The sequence below is a fragment of the Lytechinus variegatus genome, chromosome 6 (genome assembly GCF_018143015.1).
Source record: "Lytechinus variegatus isolate NC3 chromosome 6, Lvar_3.0, whole genome shotgun sequence".
Taxonomy (NCBI): domain Eukaryota; kingdom Metazoa; phylum Echinodermata; class Echinoidea; order Temnopleuroida; family Toxopneustidae; genus Lytechinus; species Lytechinus variegatus.
Window position 1 is genome coordinate 27244203 of NC_054745.1, and position 20773 is coordinate 27264975.

The window sequence follows — 20773 nt, forward strand, 5'->3', positions numbered from 1 at the left end:
CCCCATATTTTTTTACTATTTTTTCTGTTATTTTTTAATCAAACTTTTCTTCAGGGTGATCTTCCCCTTTAATTCACTGTACCAATCATTCCCTAGTACCCTAAAGGCTAGACTTATGTTCTTTCAAAGAGATGATAAAAATAAATATTTAAAAATAACACATATGTCTCATACATGGTTTCATTCAAATATAAATTTATTCATGAATTCATGATGGAAAAATAAGTAAAATATTTAATCTCCTGTGAAAAAAAAATATATATATGTATATATCTTGCAAGAAATCTTCAATCTTGCAACAATAATTCCATTAATTACACACAGAAATAAATTATCAACTCACACTTGTCTCTCAAATGGTTTCATTCAAATATGATTTTTTTTAATCACTTCATGATGAAAAAATATAGACTAAATATGTATTTTTTCTCCTCTCTAAATGATAAAAATATATCTAACAAGGAGTGTTAAGAATCACAAAAAAAATCCACAATAACACACACTTGTCCCTTGTATGATTTCATTCAAAGATAAATTAATTCATCATTTTATGATGTAAAGATATATACTAAATGATTTTTTGGTCTCCTCTATAAATAATTAAAAAATATGCCTGGCAAGATTTTTTTTGGTCTCGTTTTAACAATTTCATTCATTGAATATGATCAGCTGCTTTGGAAATTATTCATTATATTGCTCCTATGAAATATATTCTTACATTCACAAAAAAGTAAAATAATGCTTTATACTATTATAGCCATCATTTTCAAAATTATTTCTTCACAAATAAATAATCTTATCTAAGAGTCTATGCTGTTATCAACAATGCATACCAACATTATTTGCAAGAATTTTTCAAGGTGTTTTTTTTTTCTCCAGATATCACATCTAATTCGCATTAATACACTCATTTTAAAGGATTGGGTAACTTTCTCAAGTCAAAACTTGAAAATCAGAAATAAAGATTACTACTAATTAAAAAAAATAAAGATATGCTGTAATTCTTTTGAAATTATTACTATAATCAATGACTTGTTTTATTTTCACTGCCATATAAATCATTATAAACTGCATTGATAATCATTTCCTTTTCCTAAAATTAATTAATAACTACTGAAGCATTTTTTCACCATGATTCCCATAAGTTAATCACTATTTTCTTTTCTAAACTGATTTTCTTCAAAGATTCCTCTAACATGATTAAAAACAAACATTGATTGAAACTATAACCATTTTCCCCCTTAGTAAACAGTTTCTAATTACTGTAGCCTAATATTAGCAATTCTAATAATAGCAGTTCCTTGGTATAATTTCCTCTACTTTTTGTCTGTTTATCCCGCAGTATCATCATATTCAGATTGCAATTTTAACAAGCCTTTGTTTATGCTTCCTCAATACTGTAGTAAAATCCTGATTTCTAATCACAGCAGTTCATTATAAGAGCAATTCATCAATTTCTTTTCCTTTATGATTTGTTTGTTTATCACTGCAGTATCATCACATTCAGATTGCGATCTCTTATTTTAGTCCTCTGATGCCGCCTGGTCATTCCCTGTCAGAAAAGGGGAAAAAAGTAAAAATAAGCATACAGATCGAGTATGTTTCATATAATAATACTTGTTATTACATGCAATTACAGTTTTTGTAATTAGCCACTGAATTGATGATATTTGATTAAATGAGACATACATACATAATGTACACCATGAAAGAATTGCAGCATTCATTATTGACTACGCCTTTCATTATATGTTACCAGGAATCGCCTCAAAACATAAAGTGAAAAGCATAAAAAGCAAATAGATTTTGCACTAGTCAAATCAAGAGGCATTTCAGATATGAATAATACGATAAATTAGACAAAAACTGTTAACTTTGTTTTGTGAATTCAATATCAATACAATTGTTAAAACAGTGTATTTTCAGTTGGTCCAATTACCAACCCGTCAAATATCATGAGGTCTACAATCGCTTCGTCCACTATCCACATGGTCTAATTGCCATTTTGGTCACTCACCATTTCATCTAATAACTAGTTGGTCTAATAGCCATTTAGTCCATACACCATTTGGTCTAATTGGAAAAAGTGTTAAATGGGTGAAATTAATCAAAATAAAATGGACATTACACCAACTGGTTACGAGACGAAGTGGTCATAGAAAAATTGGAGATTAGACAAGAAGTGAGGATAAAATAACAGTTATTGGACCAAATGGTTGTTAGACGAAATGTTGATAGACGGAATGGCATTAGACAAAATGAAGGTAGACCATGTGATGAGTGGCCAAGTTTGAAATAGACGAGTGTACATGTACATTAACTTGGAAGGAACTCATAACCGCTGCCAATTTGAGGATCAAACGCAGCATGCAATCATTAAAATAGTTGTGTCCCCACCAAGCATATTTTGTCCGGCATCTGAGGTATTATCTTCGGCAGCTCTCTTGATTCCTGAGTTAGGTCGCGACCTCTGTTTCGAGGTCGCAGGTTGACTGGGAGGTCGAGGGGTCAGGGACTCCTTGATCTTAGGCATAGGGGCTGCAGGCTTTTGGTCGTCAACCGGCTCTTCTGAGAAGAAAGAGGAGAAACAAATATTTATTTGAGGAAGGGTCCATTTTCTATTGAACTGGATTGAAAGGTGACACGTTAAAAATTAGGACAAGCTCTGCTATGGACCTAGCAAAACATCCCCCCCCCCTCCCCCGGGTTTGAATGTGAGGAATGGCCAACCTGGAACAGGACAGTGCAAAGTCCTTATGCAGAAATAGGGCTTCAGCAGGGATGCAACACCTAGTGGTCTGCCCCCTCCTACTAGAGCCGTCCGCATAAAGGCAGAAACACGGCCATGTGTTGCTGCCCTCTGTGTTCGGTCGTAAGCATGATCATGGTGATTCAACAAATCCAAAATGGCGGATAGGCGAAAGTTGTCAACTGCTCATAACAATGTCCAAAAAGGTCCCAAATCAGCGATAAAACCTCATTTAACCATAAAATAATGCTAAAAATATGAAAGGTGAGGATGTATTCATATCGATCATGTTTCTTTGAATAGTTTTTGTACTTGAATATCTTCAATTAAAATCGATTTTAAAGCATTGTCAGTATAGAGGCAGATGCAAATTTTGACCAGCGTGAGTATTTTGACATCTCGACTCCATGCGTATTGGTTTTGTATGTTAACGTAATTGTCACGTTTTCATGTACACAAAGTCTATGGGGGAACGGAATTACCATTTTCAGACACGCTGAAACGGAATTTAAGATTTTCTGACACGGAAAAGGCCATTTTTAGAAACGGAAAATCACCGTCCCTATCTTCGAACCCCAAAGCCAACCCTTGTACCCTCCACTGAACAGGCCTAGGACTTGTGTTGTCACCCAAGAAGATGAAGAATAAGTTAGGAAAATAATTCCAAAGAGCATGATTCCATGCAATGACCTAACTTGATTTCCAAAAGGTATGTTTATACCAACATTAGTCAAAAGTACAGGAGTCTACATAACAGGATCCATACTGTGTAATTAATCTTTCTGAAGAACAGTCACAATTTCAGATACCTGCTATTTCCAATGGCCCGTATTCTGAAGTCAGGTTTAACTTAGACCATGGTCTAACTCTGTGCTAAAATTATGGGAAGCCATAAATGTCAAAATTTTTATCAAGTTGTATGTTTATTGTATTTACTGCTCTCTTTCCCGATTCTTTAATGGTGAAGAGAATCATCTATTCATACTTCCTAGACAATTATGAATGATTCGAGAGCCAAATAAACCGAAATATGATATCTCTACTGTTAGTGCATGATTTATGTAACAATTGGCTATCCATACTTAAACCACAATGTTGAACCTGAGTTTAAACCCGACTTCAGAATATGGGCAAACATATTTTCCATTGTTTTATCAAATGGTTTATGAATCAAGACTACTCTGCAGCACAAAAGCCTATTATAAGATCCATTCTGTGTAATTAATGATAATAATATGCAACATTTATATAGCACTCAATACAGATGTTTCTAAGTGCTGCATACCCCAAATTTAGCATGGCTATCCTGATCGGACTCTCAGGCATTCAATGAATTCCTTCCTACCGGACACACATTTACTACACCTTGGTGGAGAGTGGCAATCATAGATAACGGCTTGCCAATTTTACTACTTTGTACCTGTTGCTTGTTGGGTCCCACTGGATTTCTTCTTCCCGACTTTCTCCTTGCTGGATCTTTTGTTAGTCACGCTCTCCGTAGACAGGCGCTCCATCCGGTTTTCTTTCTCAAGGGATGCCCGACGTGGCAGCAGCCTTTCGTTGGAGCTCCGATGATTGACAAGAACTGAAGAGCTCCCCTTGGAGGTTGTAAGGGTTGGGTTTGACACAGCTGTAGAGGAAAGGAAGATAGAGGATTACTATCGAGGGCTAAATATTTAGGCAATCAAGATTAAAATTTTGATTACAATAAACTAAAAAAAAAATTATATGTTCTATTTTTTCTGCGTATTATGCTTTTCCTCCATCATCTTCTGCTTCATCATCCTATCTTTCTATTCCTCCTCACTTCCTTCCTTCCCCCTTTTCTCTTTAGTGTTTTCCATCTTTATCATCATCATCATCATCATCACCATCACCATCATCATCCTCATCGTCATCCTCACTGTCGTCATCATCATCTTCACCACCACCATCATATTCACCAGTTCATATTATTCTCAATATCAACCTACCTTGAGTTTCGGATGGTTGCCTGACCCCACGATGACCCGACTGAGCGGAACCCGACGGCTTGATACCAGAGGGCGGTCTAGGCATGATCACGCTACCGCGACTCCCCTGCTTGGTCCTTGAAGTCCGCGATGTTCCAAGCTCCGTCGCACTGATCAGACTGGCCTGATTGCGAGACGCACGTCTGCTGGAGGACATTGTGTTGGATGGCTTGGTAGGGAGGATTTGATATCCACTTACTGAAAGACCAGCAGAGCTTCCGTACGCACTCTTGACCTAAGGGGCAGAGTTATTCATGAAATAAATACATAGCATTTATGAGGCGGCAACGATTATCTAGTTACCTATCCGATGGCGCAATATGCATTACCCCAGCTATAGCTACAGCTGGTAAAGGCGCTTGGTGCATTCAAAGAATTAATCCTACCAGGTACCCATTTACCTCACCTGGGTTGAGTGCAGCACAATGTGGATCAAGTTCTAGCTGAAGGAAATTACGTCATTTGAAAGGGGTACACAAAGTGATAGCCAATCCAAGTTACAGTTGGGCAATCTGGCCATAATCACCTTTTGTGTGTGTGGGTGTGTAAGCATGTCAATATAAGATACTTTATTATGCAGTATACATGTAAATGTATGCTTCCTGTTCAAAGATCAAGGATTCACTTTTAAAAAATGCTATAGTATACACACTTTGCAGGAGAGGGATTCTCTAGACAGGGGTATACAATAAAATGTTCAATTGGGCAGTTTTGCTGTAATCACATGTTTGGGTGTGTAAGGGTATCTAGGTGAGGCATTTACTGTTATGTATCATGTCCTATAAAGATCTGTAGGGCCCCATCTTACAAAGAGTTACGATTGATCCGATCAATCGTAACTATGGACGGCCAGCAATGCCAACATCTATTAAGCATGTTTGTCCAAAATATATTCTAGCTTTGATGTATATTCATGCATTCACTGTTTTCTTGCAAATTCACTGTGTTTCTCTTTGTTAACAAAGGACATTGTGCAAATATCCTGTAGAAAAAATTGTGACACTGATGGATTTCCATAGGGTTGTGATTGATTGGATCAATTGTAACTCTTTGTAAGACGGGGCCCAGGGATTCCCTTTCAAAAAATTGTACATGGACTGCCATGAGAGGATGATTGCTTTCTTAGGGGACAGAACAAAACTATGAACCCAAGCTCATGGGGATTGCTTGTAGAGAGTAGCATTTGTGGAACTTAAGAACCCAAAGAAACAACGAGAAGAGAGTAAGTGGGGAGTGACTGTCAAAGCAAAGCATTGTTGCATACTAACCTTGCCAGCTGACTGGCTCGACACGGTAGACTTCTTACGCGGGGAAGAAATCCGCTTGTGGTTCGACAGCCCTGCCCGACTGTTCCGCATGGATGCTGGAGCCTTAGGACTCAGGGCACCGTGCCTTCCTTTCTCCGAGGTCGATGTCACTGACTTGACCATCTTGGATCCTGCAGGTGTCAATGAACGACCAGTGATGGTCATAGAATGGGACCCTGAGGGACTCCGATCTGATGGTGGCCTCAATGTTGGGGGCATGGGCCGTTGACTAGCCTGAGAAGTACGACTTCCCGACTGACTAGCCACCCCGTATGCGCGGCTAGATGACGACGTGCTGGGTGTTCGTGGGGACTGCAGCTGGCTTGTACGGATGGAGGGAAGACGGTCGGGTGATTTGGCACCGCTGTCAGTGTTTGAATTGTTGCTGTCGTTCTCGACTTGCAGCGGGCGTTCTGTCGGAGTCTCGGGGTTTGAGGGATCTTCAGTGGGCGGATCATCTTCAGATGCTGCAGCTGCAAGACATGAAAATTAAATCAGGAATTTCAAAGCCTAACAATTATTGCATTTCAAATTGGCCATGATAGGCTAAATTTTATTCTTTTAGGGTTTTAGGCCTAAATTTACAGTTTCTTTAGATTCTCTGATTTGAATCTATGGCTAATGCATATATCTTGCATTAAATTATGCTCAATTGGGAAATAGTAAATGGCGTTGAATATTTACCCGATTAATAAGAAAGCATGAATGCTTGTAAGCAAGCAACCAGAGGACTGATGTCTTAAGGTCCTCTCTGAGGGACCTAGTAATGAGGATAAATGCCTTAACAAAGGGCAATAGTGCACAAAGTAGGAATCAATCCGAGGTCACCAGAATATGAAACCCCCGCTCTAACAACTGAGCTATTGCGCCTCCCAATTCAGCTCATATATTGAGATATTGAGAACGCATTACATAATGAATGCACTCTTTTATAAGAGCATGCTAGATTGATGCTATTTAATAAGAGTCATTGCAACAATTAGTTCACTGTTTTGAATGAAGGACCCCAGTCTACATACATGTATATGCGGGTTCCATCTCTAACGGCTCAAGAAAATAAAATTGATATTTGAAAGGACTTGCATTCAAGTGAGGCTCCACGTACCTGGTTTTTCCTCTTGAACTTCCTTTTCACCTTGAACATCATCAGTGTTTTCAGCTGGTTCTGTCTTTTCATCTGCACCTTTAGTCTCTGGCTCATGTGTTTCTTCCTCAGGGGTGTGTCCATCAGTTTCCATGGCAACAGAGCTCTCATCTTCAGGAGTTAAACATTTGAAAGGAAACCAAATAATAAACTAGAATAACCGTCAAAGACTGAATTGCACCATGTAAAACATGTTTGTAATGGATTCACATTGACCATGTGGAATCACCAAGCCCTCAAAACCAAAGTCAACTCAATAATGAACAAATATAAATACAAATTTGGGACTAAAGTTTGATTACCGGTATCTGAGTTAGAATATTTGAGTTTTGTTCAAACGGAACATTTCTGCTATAGCGGCTGGTCTCAAGCTTACAGGGATTTTTTTTTTGACATTACCTGTTGCTTTTGGAAGCTCATTTTCAGCAGGAGCAGCCTCGGCCTCACCAGTGGTGGCTGTTTCCATGACAACAGCCTCGGTATCTGATTCCATGGCAACAGCCTTCTCTTGCTGATCAGTACGTGGTGTTTGCTTTTCTTCTGTAAATACAAATAGGAATATCCATTCTAATGATGATGATAATAATAATTTAGTATTCGAAACACATTTCTTACTAGCCTGTAAACGATTGATTTTTTAAGTCCCACAATGTAGTTGAGTGCAATATTGGCCTAACAAGTGTAACATTTATGAAATACCATTCAATATTATCACCATCGCTATTGTATCATTATTCTTTAGACCATGCACTGCACCACAATAATGAATGGAATGTTTTGTACCTAGGTCTGTGGGGAACTAATCATATTTCTGCGAATCATTCAATATGCTCTGTTATGGCACAGTCAAATTAGAAAAAGCAAACCGCAGGTTTTAAGTCACTGGAGACAGACCCTGCATATATGCGAAGCTTCCTTCAGCAAGAAATTCAACCATATTGTGCTGCACTCAACCCTGGTGAGGTGAATGGGTACCTGGCAGGAATTAATTCCTTGAAATACCGAGCGCTGGAAAGGCTGCTTGAGCTACAGCTGGGGTGATAATATCCAAGTCTTTTGGAAGCACATAGAGACGTTATTCATAATGTGTTATGCGCTATACAAGAACTGACTATTATTATTATTATTATTATGCAGACTGGAGTCTATCAAAAACATGTGTTATAGCAAAACCATTGGCCCAAATTAACAAAGGTGGTTTTGAAAACCATCGGTTGAACTCTGGTTTATACAGATTTCCTGTATAAATTACACTGATTTACCACATATATAAAAAAAAATGTCCAATGATGATGCATGCTTTTGTCACAGTGCACCAAATTGATACCTGTTGCAATGGTTAAGTACACTATTTTATTCACAAGTCCACTGTTTGAAGAGTGGACTCATTAATTCAAAACAGTGGACTCATGAATAAAATAGCGTGGATAACCATGGCAACAGACGTCAATTTTTGGGGCACTAACTATGACAAAAGCACGCATCGGCATTGGACATTGTTCAATATACGCAGTAAATAAGCGTAATTTATACAGGCAATCTGCATAAACCATGGGTTCAACCAACGGTTTTAACAACCACCTTTGTGAATTTGGGCCATTGAGTCTCCAAATGGTTAATGCACCAAAGAAAGCCTCTATTCACATAACACTCACCTTCATTGTCTGCTGCATGCGCATCTTCTCCCGCTGCCAAGGCCTCGGAACTGGCTTCCTTGACACCTTCCCGAACCGGACCATCTCCTTTCGGATTCTCCACATCGATGACCACCTCATCGTCGTCGTCGTCATCGTCATCGAGGGTTGGATCATGGTGCATGGCAGGGATGGGCGTCTGGGGTCGGTGGGAAGCATAGATACTCTCTCTCCTGGCTGGAGGGTCGATGGTCATCGAGGTGAAATGGACGCTGGCGCCGTGGTGAATGCTAGAGCCGCAGTGGATGCTGGAACGTTGGAGGTTGCTCGAGTCTTGGTGCAAGCCGACGGAGGAAGGTCGGCTTGTCTCACCTGATATTGTTAATGATGAAAAAAATCCATATTTTATGGTTCGAAACAAATCAGAAACAGAAGTTCTCAGAAATACGTTTTGCCCAATTAATCGTGGGCCCAGCAGCAACACCAGATTGACGAAGCTCTATCCCTTGCATTGTTGAATGACAAACAGGGGAGAAGCTACTCTTATCGTTTAACATCATTTTGGTCTGATGCAGCCATTGTTTGATGGTAATAGTGGGGGGGGGGGTAAGGTGTCGAATTCAAATACATGCGCCATTTATTATCGCATGGTAGGTAAACATATCTGTAAAAGAACTTTTTTTTTGACACGTCATTAATAAGCATTTCTAAAAGTTTCTACAGGTGTTCGATTTGCCATTTAAAAAAAATCTTACAGTCATAATTTTATTTTGTTATGGTGATGTATTTGATATATATATTTTTTTATATCCAACATAGATTGAATCCTGTATAGTGATTGGTTCAAATAGCATCATGTGACCAAATATATTTCCACTATGATGTTGCGTGATGTCAGACCTCGATATATTTTTCGCTATAACAATATTCTGACGTGATTATTTCAGAAAACTGGATATTTAGCTTAACTCTCAGGCGCACCGGCCAGCGAGCTCTCTCTCCCGGGCAAGTCCCGTGATGCGTCGGTGCAGGCACTAATCTGCGTTCTGCTGAGCGCGGTGGCTCGGAGAAAAGTAGGTAATTCAACGCAAGTCACCGGACTTGCGAGCTCAGTGGATAGATTTTGCTTATAAATTATTAAAAGTAGGATATAAACAAATATATCAGGCGTTTCATTCGAAAGCATAGTGGAAATTATTAATCCTCGGTTGGACTGGCAAAACTACGATATTTCCCTCGGGATAGTAATTGCCAGACCAACCTCGGATAAATAATTCCACTATTCTTTCTCAAAGCCTGATATATCTGTTTAATATCCATGTAATACCTAAACTGTTCATAACATGAATGTACATTTGATTGTATTTATCAAATGGAAAAGAATAAACAAATTGAATTGATAGTTGTTATTGCCATAAAGGGAAGTTGTCTTTACTCATCTACTAATGATTTAGCAGAAAAGTTTGATAAAATTATCATGATGGTAACTTGCCTTCAATTTCAATTAACGTGGTCAACTCGACAGCGCATCAAATAAAGTTAACGCTGACTGAAAAACTACCATTTCAATACTTTATACTATCAGTCACCTTTCCCTATGAGATATCTAAGGGGAATATTACAAAATATGGGGGGGGGGGAGGAAAGGAAAAGAGATGGATATTAGAGTAGTCTGTATGTCCCCTTCCCATCCATGATATCTAAAAGAAATGATTGATCAATATGGGAAAAAAGAAGAAAGGGAAATATTGTTGAAGGAACAAGCCGTCTCGACAGAGTTCGGTTGTGAAGGTAATATAATACCAGTGGTTTTTTTTAAAGAGAAATGCCAGTAGTTGCAGTTAACACTGATTTCATGAGAAAGTCGGTAAAACCAGGCTTAATTGTCAGTATACCATCGAGGATCTAGATTCGGTACAGTTACATAAACCGAACTTTGTGAAATCTACGCCCGAAAAATGTTTACACTGAAGATCACCAACATATATAAGCGCACGTGGGACAGTGTATTATTATTGCTTTGAATGTCGGCCCGACGCTTGACCCGAATCCTGTGCTTATTTGCTATTTCTCAGCAATTACACAATTTCTTCCAGAATTCTTTGGCACATATTGTTTATTCATACAAACAGACACTTTGGTGGTCATTTCATTGGATTCTGTACAAACTCATTTTGATATCGTTACCACAACTGGCATTCACCTTTAAGAGGCATGAAAATTAAATCATTTACAAGCCAGCGCCAAGCCCTTGTTTAACCCAAGTATTCTGTGACTTACTGCTAGGTGCTTCCTCGGGTGCTTGTGTACCATCTGACAAAGCCCCGACGGTAAATCTCTCAATGCTCTTCTTTGATGACCGCCGACTAGCCGGTTCCGATGAGCTTTCATGTGACGGGATGCTGGCGCTTGACTTGCGTGTCCCGGAAAACACATGGCTGATGCGAGAGAACAGCCCGCTCAGCCCGCCCGAAGACTTCACCTTCTTCGATTTCCGACCCTTGGGGCATTCGCTGTCCTCTCCTGAGCTGCTATTGGCGAGGTTTTGGGAGGCGTCGACAGAGTGCGTGGAGACTTCACGCCTAGTGCTTTCTCTCTCTGCGGAGAGCGCCCTCTCTTGTGCCTCTTCAGCCGACTTGGATGATGGAATAACCTGATGCTCAGTATGATATGAAGTGGTAGCTTTTGGATTCCCTTCCGTTGCTGATGCTGCAGCATCTGCACCACCTGTGCCATCAGCATCCACCAAAGCATCCTTACGATCACCATCAGGCTTGGTAGATCTATCTTCTGAGCTCTTTGCTGTTAGGACACCTGTAAGACACAGTATACAAATAGCGAATAGGCATGAGTGCAATGGTGCGAGATTTCGCATTCGGTGAAAGAAAGAGACGCTCTAATCAACTCAACGCCTCTTGAATAGAGCATCTTTCTTCCAGCTCATGCAAAATCTTGCACCATTGCACAAATAAGAATGTTCGCTATTTGTGTTGTACAAGGCCTCCCAATTTAGCAAAAATATGAAAAACAACACGAGTTTTTCCCTGCAGTAATCTATGAAAAGGGAGCAAAAAATTGATTGAGTACGAGGTTGATCTGTTCAATACTTCTTTAGTTATTAATTAGGAGAACAAAAGCTAGACAGATGAACGACCAGACAACCTGAAAACATGTCTTTGTCAACCATCTACGGTGGAGGAAGGCATAAAAATGCTGCAAAGGATGACTCGATGATAAAGTAGTTTTCCAAAACCCAACATAATCTAAAGCGACCGCACACCTTACGATTGGTCTGCGACTCAATTTTGGAATATACATAGTAGAATTTGATGCTAATATTGAGACTTGGAATATCTTACTGTGTAATGTTCGAAATCATCTTACGAATACCTATGTTCAAATCTGTAACTATGCTATCATCCTTCTTAGAATAAAAAAAGCAAATTTAATAACTAGTCGTAATGACGTCATAGCAGTTGTACGATTGACTACGATTTGAAACTAATTTGGAATTTAATCCAAAATAAAGGCTTGCAATCTTTCAAAATGGTTATATTAGTATTCTTTCAATTAATTTTAACCTCATATATACTGATATGTTCCATTCACATTTTCAGAACATGAGCAAAATGCAATTTGTTCCAAAATCGGATCACAAACAGTCGTAAGGTGTGCAGTGGCCTTTAGACATAAATTGCCTCCTTTTTTCAACGGGGTTTTGTTTCATTGGTTCTTTGACAGATTCTAAAAGTGTAAGAAACTTACCATCATTACCAGGAGTGTCACTCGATTTCTTCTTAACCTGTTCTGGCTCGGCGTCTAGATCTGTCCTGGCCTGGAGTGGCTCGGTGGCAGGAACTGTCTCAGTTGCAGGAGTCTCACCCTGGACCGGCTCAGGGGCAGGTGTCTGTCCAACCTGGAGCGACTCAGAAACTGAAGGTGGCTCGGTGGCAGGAACTGTCTCAGTTGCAGGAGTCTCACCCTGGACTGGCTCGGGGGCAGGTGTCTGGGGTGGAGGCGGTTTGGGTCTCCTCTTGGTTGGCAGGTAACAAAGTCCCTCTGTCTCCTCCACGCCGACCAGAGCCTCGTCCGAATGCTTCTCCATGATGTCCTACAAGAAAACAGAGGGTCGTGGGTTCAAATCCCGGCCATGGCATGATTTCTTTAAGCAAGAAATCGATCCACATTGCACTGTTCTTGACCCTGGCACAGTGAATGGGGACACGGTAAAATAAATTCCTTGAATGCACTGGATGTTGCTGATTTAGGGGGTGTTGCAAGAAAATACTTGCGATCAATAACAAATATTCTGTTTCAATTTTACAACTGATAGATCAACAGTATTTATAAAAAATCAGTTTAAACTACGTGTTTCAAGGAGCAAATTAGCAATCAATCACTAATTTGCAATTAAATGCAAGATATATGATTGATTTAGGGACCCATAAAATAGACTTGCAATTGATCGCAAGTTTCTTGCAACACCCCATAAGAGGTAGTCGAGTTAAAGACTGGCAAAAAGCGCCATATGAATCCAGCTTTTATTATTATTAAAACAGAATGGTTATAGTCAAAGGAATGGATTCACTTTGATGGATGTAGAAAAGTTTTGTTGGAATGGTATAAGAGAAATACAGGATTCCATATTGTCACATTGACCTCCCTTGCAGACAATCCTTCTTTGAAGTCAGAAAACATTTAATGATCTGCATTATATTGGAATGCTGTTCTAGCATACAAATCTTGCAAAGTATAGCAACAATTACCAATATTCATACAATCTGATACTTTTGAAAAAATGTGAGATAATGATTTTGAAAAGCTATGATACTTACTTGCTCCTCCTTTTCCAGAACCTCGCAGACCATGTCCATCCCCGTCGGCAGACTGGCCGTGTGGCGGCTCGAGATGTCTCTGACCAGGGTATCCCGAAGCATCCTGGCTGAACCCTGACAGTACGTCATGTCTGGACGGAAGATATTCCTGAAGGAGTTCCTGGCAGCGCACTTGCCCTTGCTGGGGAACTTCCCGTCTGCCTCAGGTTTCATGGAGATCGCCGAGAGATGGGACTCCACCATGTGTCCTCCGACATTGATCAGGTTCTTCTGGTAGATCGGGATGATCGAGGAGTGGTCTTCGGGGATCTCTTCGCCTTCGTCTTCGGAGCTGCTTGATGAGGGCACTGCTGGTTCCTCTCGGGTCAGTCCGCTGCGGGAGCTTGATGCCTGCTTGGAAACAGATCGGACATGAGTCACCACTTACATGCCAGAATCTTGGGTCTTTTTATGCTGACACGACACTTGCTCTCAGGGGGCAAAGGGTTAGAGTAAAGACTGAAGAAGAGTTTTTGGATTAAAATAATGTAACGATAAGGATTAGGGTTTATTTAGTTTTGGAGATTAGGTTTTAGGTTCAGCTTAACGTGCAGATTTTCCATCAGAGAAATTATCGTCGGAACAAATGTCATGGAACCCTTTGCATGAAGGCTTTGTATCAACAAATTTCAATGACAAATTTTCAATCAGCCGATCAGAAATGAAAACATAATGTAGTATACAATTTCCCCAAGACAGGCAGCCTGAAAGTCTCCCCAGGGTGAGTGATATTGGATAGAATTGCCTCTTGGATGTCTGCGTGTCATGATTGCTATCAACCAATGAAATTTAAGAATATCAATAGCTTCTAACAGTTGTTAGTGTAGCCTTACCCCTGACAAACTGCCTGAAACCCTCTCCAAGGTGATATTGGAAAGGATTCTCTCCGTGATCGTCTGCGTGTCGTGTTCAGCAGTCAGCACCGCACCCTCCATGACCAAGTGACCGTCATCGGCCTTGTGCATGACGACGTGCAGGCCCTCGTCGACGTCGGTATCGCCCGACGGGCCACCGGTGTGCTGGATCTCGTCCATGAGGATCGGGTTTTCCACGATGCCGATGACAGTATCGCCTTCTTCTTCGGCTTCGCTCTCGCTTTCACTAGAGGCTTGGGTGTGCGTGATGGATGGGATCGAGTCAACAGGCTCCTGGTCAAGGTGAGAAACGAACAGAAAGAGATAACTTGACGGGTGCTTGAGTGCAAGTGGCCAAAATCAATCTATGCCTGCGCCACAGCCAGATCTAGTGGACAAGGCGCAATGGACAAATGCCTACTTCAATTTACGGAAGCTGTAAAGTGACAGCGAGATAAGGAGATAATTTACCCCGCCAAAGTGACATATAAAAAAGGTAAATGGCAAGAATATTTTTTAATCCACAGCTCGATCTATAGCCCGCCATGTCACAACCTGGGCCCTGATGTACAAAGAGTTACGATCGATCCGATCAATCGTAATTCTATGGAAATCCATCAGTGTCACAAGTTTTTCTACGAAAAAATTTGCACAATGTCCTTTTTATGCAAAGAGAAGCGCAGTGAATTTTCAAGAAAACAATGAATGCATGAATATACATCACAGCTAGAAAATATTTTGAACAAACATGCATAATACATGTAGATGTTGACGTTGCTGGCTGTCCATAGTTGCGATTGACGGATCAATCGTAACTCTTTGTACAACAGGGCCCAGGTTTTGTTTCAAACAGGAAGTGGTGCATGCATGACGTGGATGTCACATTAAATCTTGCCATTTACTTTTTATAACAACTTCTCATTGGTCGACTTGGCAACTTGTTGACACTTTAAAGCTTCCATACAAATTTTCAAAGAATCGTCTGTTTACCTTAAAGATTTCAATGATGGATGAGAGATCCACTGCCTCATCAGTCTCTTCACCAAGCCGGTCATCTAAATCATATGACCTTTGACCTCCGTCACTCACATCCTCTGCAGTCTGGATACGGGTCAGTGCGCCCTCAATGGCAGATGAGACAATGGTTTTGGCTTGTTCGGACGATGAAGGTCGCTATTGTAAGAAACATATCGGGTAAACGACATTAGTTTCATTTTTCATTAACATGCCCCTTTGTTCTTGGAATTTCTGTAGCTTGCAGTTAGGGTAACTCCCGTAGGAACTTGGTAGGACAGATTTTGATTGGTATAGCGCCAAACTGGTACATGTATATAATCAATTAAATAGAAACATTTTACGTCAAAGTCAATCAGGCACAGTGGAATTTACACATGGTGTACCGTAAACAACTTCCGCGATTGTTCATACCACCATGCAAACCTTCACCCATCAAAGAATACATGTACATGTAGGTAGTTTGGAAAAATTGGTTTTAGAGCTACTCTTTGTCAACTAGGCATCAGACACAGCCAAACTTTAAACCCATATGTCACGTGACGAAACATAATAATAATAACATTTTATTTACCCAGGGTAGCCACTTCAATCATAAGACTGCTCTTCCAGCGGGCACTGCATAACATAAAATGATATCATTACCCTTCTCCATGCAGTCTAAATGCTGAGCGCCAAGCAAGAAGGCAGAAGGTCCCATTTTTATAAGTCTTTGGTATGACTCGGCCGGGGATCGAACCCACGACCTCCCGTTCATGAGGCGGACGCTCTACCACTGAGCCAACATCAATGTAGTTTACCTTGTTTTGTACCATTTCCACAGGACTCGATGGACGTACCCTCTCAATGGCTCCTTCAAGAACTTTACAGACGATAGACCGAGCCCTTTCTTCAATCGTGGAAATCTGACATAAAAGGAAAGCAGAAAGTCGGCTCATACTCTGATAAATTTGGCTCAGTTTTATATGTGGAAGGCATGACCAGATAGAATGATAATGATTACAGAACAATATGCTGTAACAGGCTTTGAGCCATTCTGGGAATAGCGCTTTATAAAAATTGGCTATTATTATTATTAATGATGAAGTGCGCCCTCCTTAACTTTAGATACGATAGATGGAGCCCTTTCTTCAATCATGGAAACCTAACACAAAACGAAAAACAATACCCGGCTCATGGTCTAAAAAGTAGACCCATTTTTAGGTTATGAAATAAAACTTAGGAAATGACATAAGACATTTCAAAATATGATGGAGTGGCCTCAACTTAAAGAGGCTGTGTTGTTTTTGATATAATCATTTAAGGTTAAATGATAGAGTGACCAAAGATTCTTCTTTATTCTGGATAAAATATGAATTTCCATTCTACATGTACTTATTCTCATTTTAACTTTTTTCTATCACTATTCGGAAATCTATCTACCATGAAGTCTGCAGCACAAGGTCAAAATCAACCTTCCATAAAATCAGAATAATTGCATAATTTGCGGTTTTCACAGGAAACTATTATCTACTCCTAAAACATTTCTTCTACAGTTCGTGCAAAATTCTCATGAATTTTATCTGAGTGCCGTGTGTATCTTTGATCATCGATAAACTTACACAATAAACACCTAAACAAGTGAATAGCATGACAGTTCCCATTAGAAGCCAATTCCACCCCCCCCCCTCCAAAAAAAAAGGTTGATTTGAATAAAATAAAAAAATTAGCCAAGCATAATGCTGTAAATTTCGTCAAAATAAGATGAACACAAAAAAGGTTATGGATTATTAAAGTTTTGCCAAGTTTCACAAAACAATTTATGCACACAACATGGGCAATATGCAAATGAGAGAATCAAGGATGACACACAGTTGTGCACAAAAGGTTTCAATAAAAGCAATTACGAATTGTTCAAGGAGGGATCCAATTTTTTTTTCACATTATAACTGGTTATTAGACAAAATTGTGAGTGGACAAATTGGCAATAGAGACCATTTGGATAGTGAATGAACTGATGGTATACCAAATATTAAATTCTAATAACTTTCTAGTAATATCATACTTCCTAGATTGAATTGCTATTCGCAGTGAATACACATTTATTTCTCATTAATAATTGCCACAAAAAGTACTACTTTCAATTGTGCATGTATGTAACTATTTCATTTACTATTTATTTCTCGAATCAAATGTTTAATTGTATTATTTATTTTATCTTGTACATTGTAACCACTGTAATTCAGTCCTTGGACTGCGAGAATGGATATTTTTAATAAAATCCTTCAATCAATCAAATAATAGTAAATTAAGAGGCTATTTATAGGAGGAGATTATAATTTGTTTAACAAATTTTCTTCATTACTCCTATTTGTTTAAGATCAGTATGCTCGATCTGTAATGAAAATCATAAGATCAGTATGCTCGATCTGTATGAAAATCATAAATCATAAGTCAGAAAAAATTGGAACCAGTGGGAATTCGAACCTGCCATCTACTGCTTTCCGGGCAGCGACTCAACCACCAGGCTATTCTGGTTCACGGTTAAGCCACGATGAACTGGAATTCAAATACCCTCGATCCTCTTCTTTCTGACTTATTACTATTCAAATCAAATAATAGTAGACGAGCTGGCAATTGGACGACTTGGCATTAGACGAAATGAAAATAAACCTTGAATACCTGTATCAAGGAAGGTTGAGTGTCTTCTACCTGGTTCAAGACATTCTTCAAGGCATTGGCTACCATCAGACTCGCGTAGGGGCTGACCTCACTTGCCTAGTAACAGCAAGAAAAAAAAATAGATGGTTAATATTCGTCCGGGAAGAGGGCGTTTCACAAAGACTTGAGTGCAGACCTGCCAACCTCTGGGAATAACAAACTGTATTCTGTGATCGAAAAAAATGTATTTCATAATAAAATATGTGGCGCGCATGCTCGTCGCAGCGCTCAAGCTGCATGCAAGCTGAAATGCCCACTGCTCTTGCAGATGAAAAAACATTGAAACATGTTTATATCTCACCCTGGTTTAACAAAATGATTGAAAAAAAAAAGTTAGCTGAAATTTCACTGATCCAATAACCATATTTGTGTACGTTTTATGAAATAGAGACATATAGAGATGATTTTTCTCAATAAATTACGATTTTGTAAAAAAATATATATTAAATATATTTTTTACAAAATGGTACTTTTAAAAGAAACAAGTGGAATGCCTCTGGCCGTCTCACCTGCATCACGCGGTTCAATATAGCAGCAGTGCTGACTTTGAATACTACTCTAACTCGCACAAGATGTTCAGTGATACATGGTTACTCTTATGTCCACTTTTTATGAACTAGACCAATAAACTTACAGAAATATGATGGTTATTCAACAAAAAACCCCAACATGGCCTAAGTTCATTGACCTTACATGACCTTTGACCTTGATCATGTGACCTGAAACTCGAACAGGATGTTCAGTGATACTTGATTACTCTTATGTCCAAGTTTCATGAATCAGATCCATAAACTTTCAAAGTTATGATGGTAATTCAACAGATACCCCCAATTCGGCCAAAGTTCATTGACCCTAAATGACCTTTGACCTTGGTCATGTGACATGAAACTCATGCAGGATGTTCAGTGATACTTGATTAACCTTATGTCCAAGTTTCATGAACTAGGTCCATATATTTTCTAAGTTATGATGACATTTCAAAAACTTAACCTCAGGTTAAGATTTGGATGTTGATTCCTCCAACATGGTCTAAGTTCATTGACCCTAAATGACCTTTGACCTTGGTCATGTGACATGAAACTCTAATAGGATGTTCAGTAATACTTGATTAACCTTATGGCCAAGTTTTATTAACCAGGTCCACATACTTTCTAAGTTATGATGTCATTTCAAAAACTTAACCTTAGGTTAAGATTTGATGTTGACGCCGCCGCCGCTGTCGGAAAAGCGGCACCAATAGTCTCACTCTGCTATGCAGGTGAGACAAAAATATACTGTCGTATTTTGGTTGCAAAAACGTACTAAATACGCCCAAAACGTACTGGTTGGCAGCTCTGTGATTGTGCCTTAGAGTCATGCTTAAATGCTGATGCGCACAAGATATGTAAAATACCATATTATTCATGAACTCTTTCTTATTCGCTGTTTGTATAAAGAGAAATGCAACAGATAATTTGGAAAGTCATGCAGATTCTTTTCTGCAAAAATAAATCATGTGATTTTATGTGGAAGAAAGTTGTTTCAGTATTGGGTACCCTTTTAACAAGATACTTACATCAATGTAGACATCAGGACTACCAGACCTATAAAAGGGCAAAAAACAAACAAAAACAGAAATTACAATTATTCGAATATGAATTTCAATGAATCACAAAAGGTTATAAAAAATCAATAGCAAGTGTTAAGAAAGGAATCAAACCTAGTTTCACATCAAAATGAGGAAAGAAAAAAATATTTTAAGTGTTTTACTTAAGCAAAATACTGGGTCAAAATACCAATATTCTGATTTAAATATCGAATTGAATGTTGGCCCGGGGAACGCTGGAAAAGCAAATTTGAACTGGGCAGTGGGTAAATAAAATGTTATCATTATCAATTAATGTTTCCACCACCTCTCTGATGGAGCTCTATCCTTCTGTCCATCCGTCTTCCACGTGCCATCGTTTCCCTCTTCCCATTCCACGTCATCGAACTCTGGATCGGCTTTCAGCTCCTTGAAGACGCCGGTGACGAGTTGCCTAGCAACCACAGTGAAGGAGTCCAGGACTTCTGGCATAGATACAGGGGCATCCCCCATAGACACCACTGGGATATTATGGAGAAATTTAAGCATTTCATGATAGTAATAGCTACATTTATATAGCGCTTAATACATTGGTTTCTAAGTGCTTTACATTGTAATTATTATTACCCCGGTCATAGGATTCATCACTGTTCCAAACATAAAGTAAACCGTCTCCACTCCCTGGGGAGTATCCTGGCCAGGCAACCATATCAATGCAAACATGCTAATCTTATCACACTGAGGTTCACATCCTGTCAGGTACCCATTTAACACCTGGGTGGAGAGTGACAAACGTGGGTAACTTGCCAAAGGACAATAGCACCGGGTAGGATTTGAACCCTCAACCCTTGGTTTAAGAGTCAAGTGATCTAACCACTACACTACAACATCTCCACATGCTGCACCAACGTTCATTATAAA

At 39.4% G+C, this 20773-nt stretch overlaps 1 protein-coding gene across 1 annotated transcript in view; it reads right to left on the bottom strand.

Moving 5' to 3' along the window:
- Window positions 1-591: 591 nt before the first annotated feature.
- Window positions 592-20773, bottom strand: part of LOC121417296 (mucin-12-like) — a 33857-nt gene continuing 13675 nt past the window's right edge. Inside the window, exons 9-26 of the mRNA XM_041610951.1 lie at window positions 20181-20373; window positions 19844-19871; window positions 18250-18345; window positions 16389-16493; window positions 15565-15747; window positions 14554-14868; window positions 13682-14071; window positions 12828-12957; window positions 12612-12653; window positions 11127-11660; window positions 8868-9218; window positions 7612-7752; window positions 7174-7323; window positions 6030-6541; window positions 4723-4996; window positions 4170-4379; window positions 2398-2568; window positions 592-1552 (exon numbers count right to left, since the gene is read on the bottom strand). Of these exons, the coding sequence (XP_041466885.1) occupies window positions 1524-1552; window positions 2398-2568; window positions 4170-4379; window positions 4723-4996; window positions 6030-6541; window positions 7174-7323; window positions 7612-7752; window positions 8868-9218; window positions 11127-11660; window positions 12612-12653; window positions 12828-12957; window positions 13682-14071; window positions 14554-14868; window positions 15565-15747; window positions 16389-16493; window positions 18250-18345; window positions 19844-19871; window positions 20181-20373 (3854 nt within the window). The 3' untranslated portion in view covers window positions 592-1523. The remainder of the gene's footprint in view (window positions 1553-2397; window positions 2569-4169; window positions 4380-4722; window positions 4997-6029; window positions 6542-7173; window positions 7324-7611; window positions 7753-8867; window positions 9219-11126; window positions 11661-12611; window positions 12654-12827; window positions 12958-13681; window positions 14072-14553; window positions 14869-15564; window positions 15748-16388; window positions 16494-18249; window positions 18346-19843; window positions 19872-20180; window positions 20374-20773) is intronic.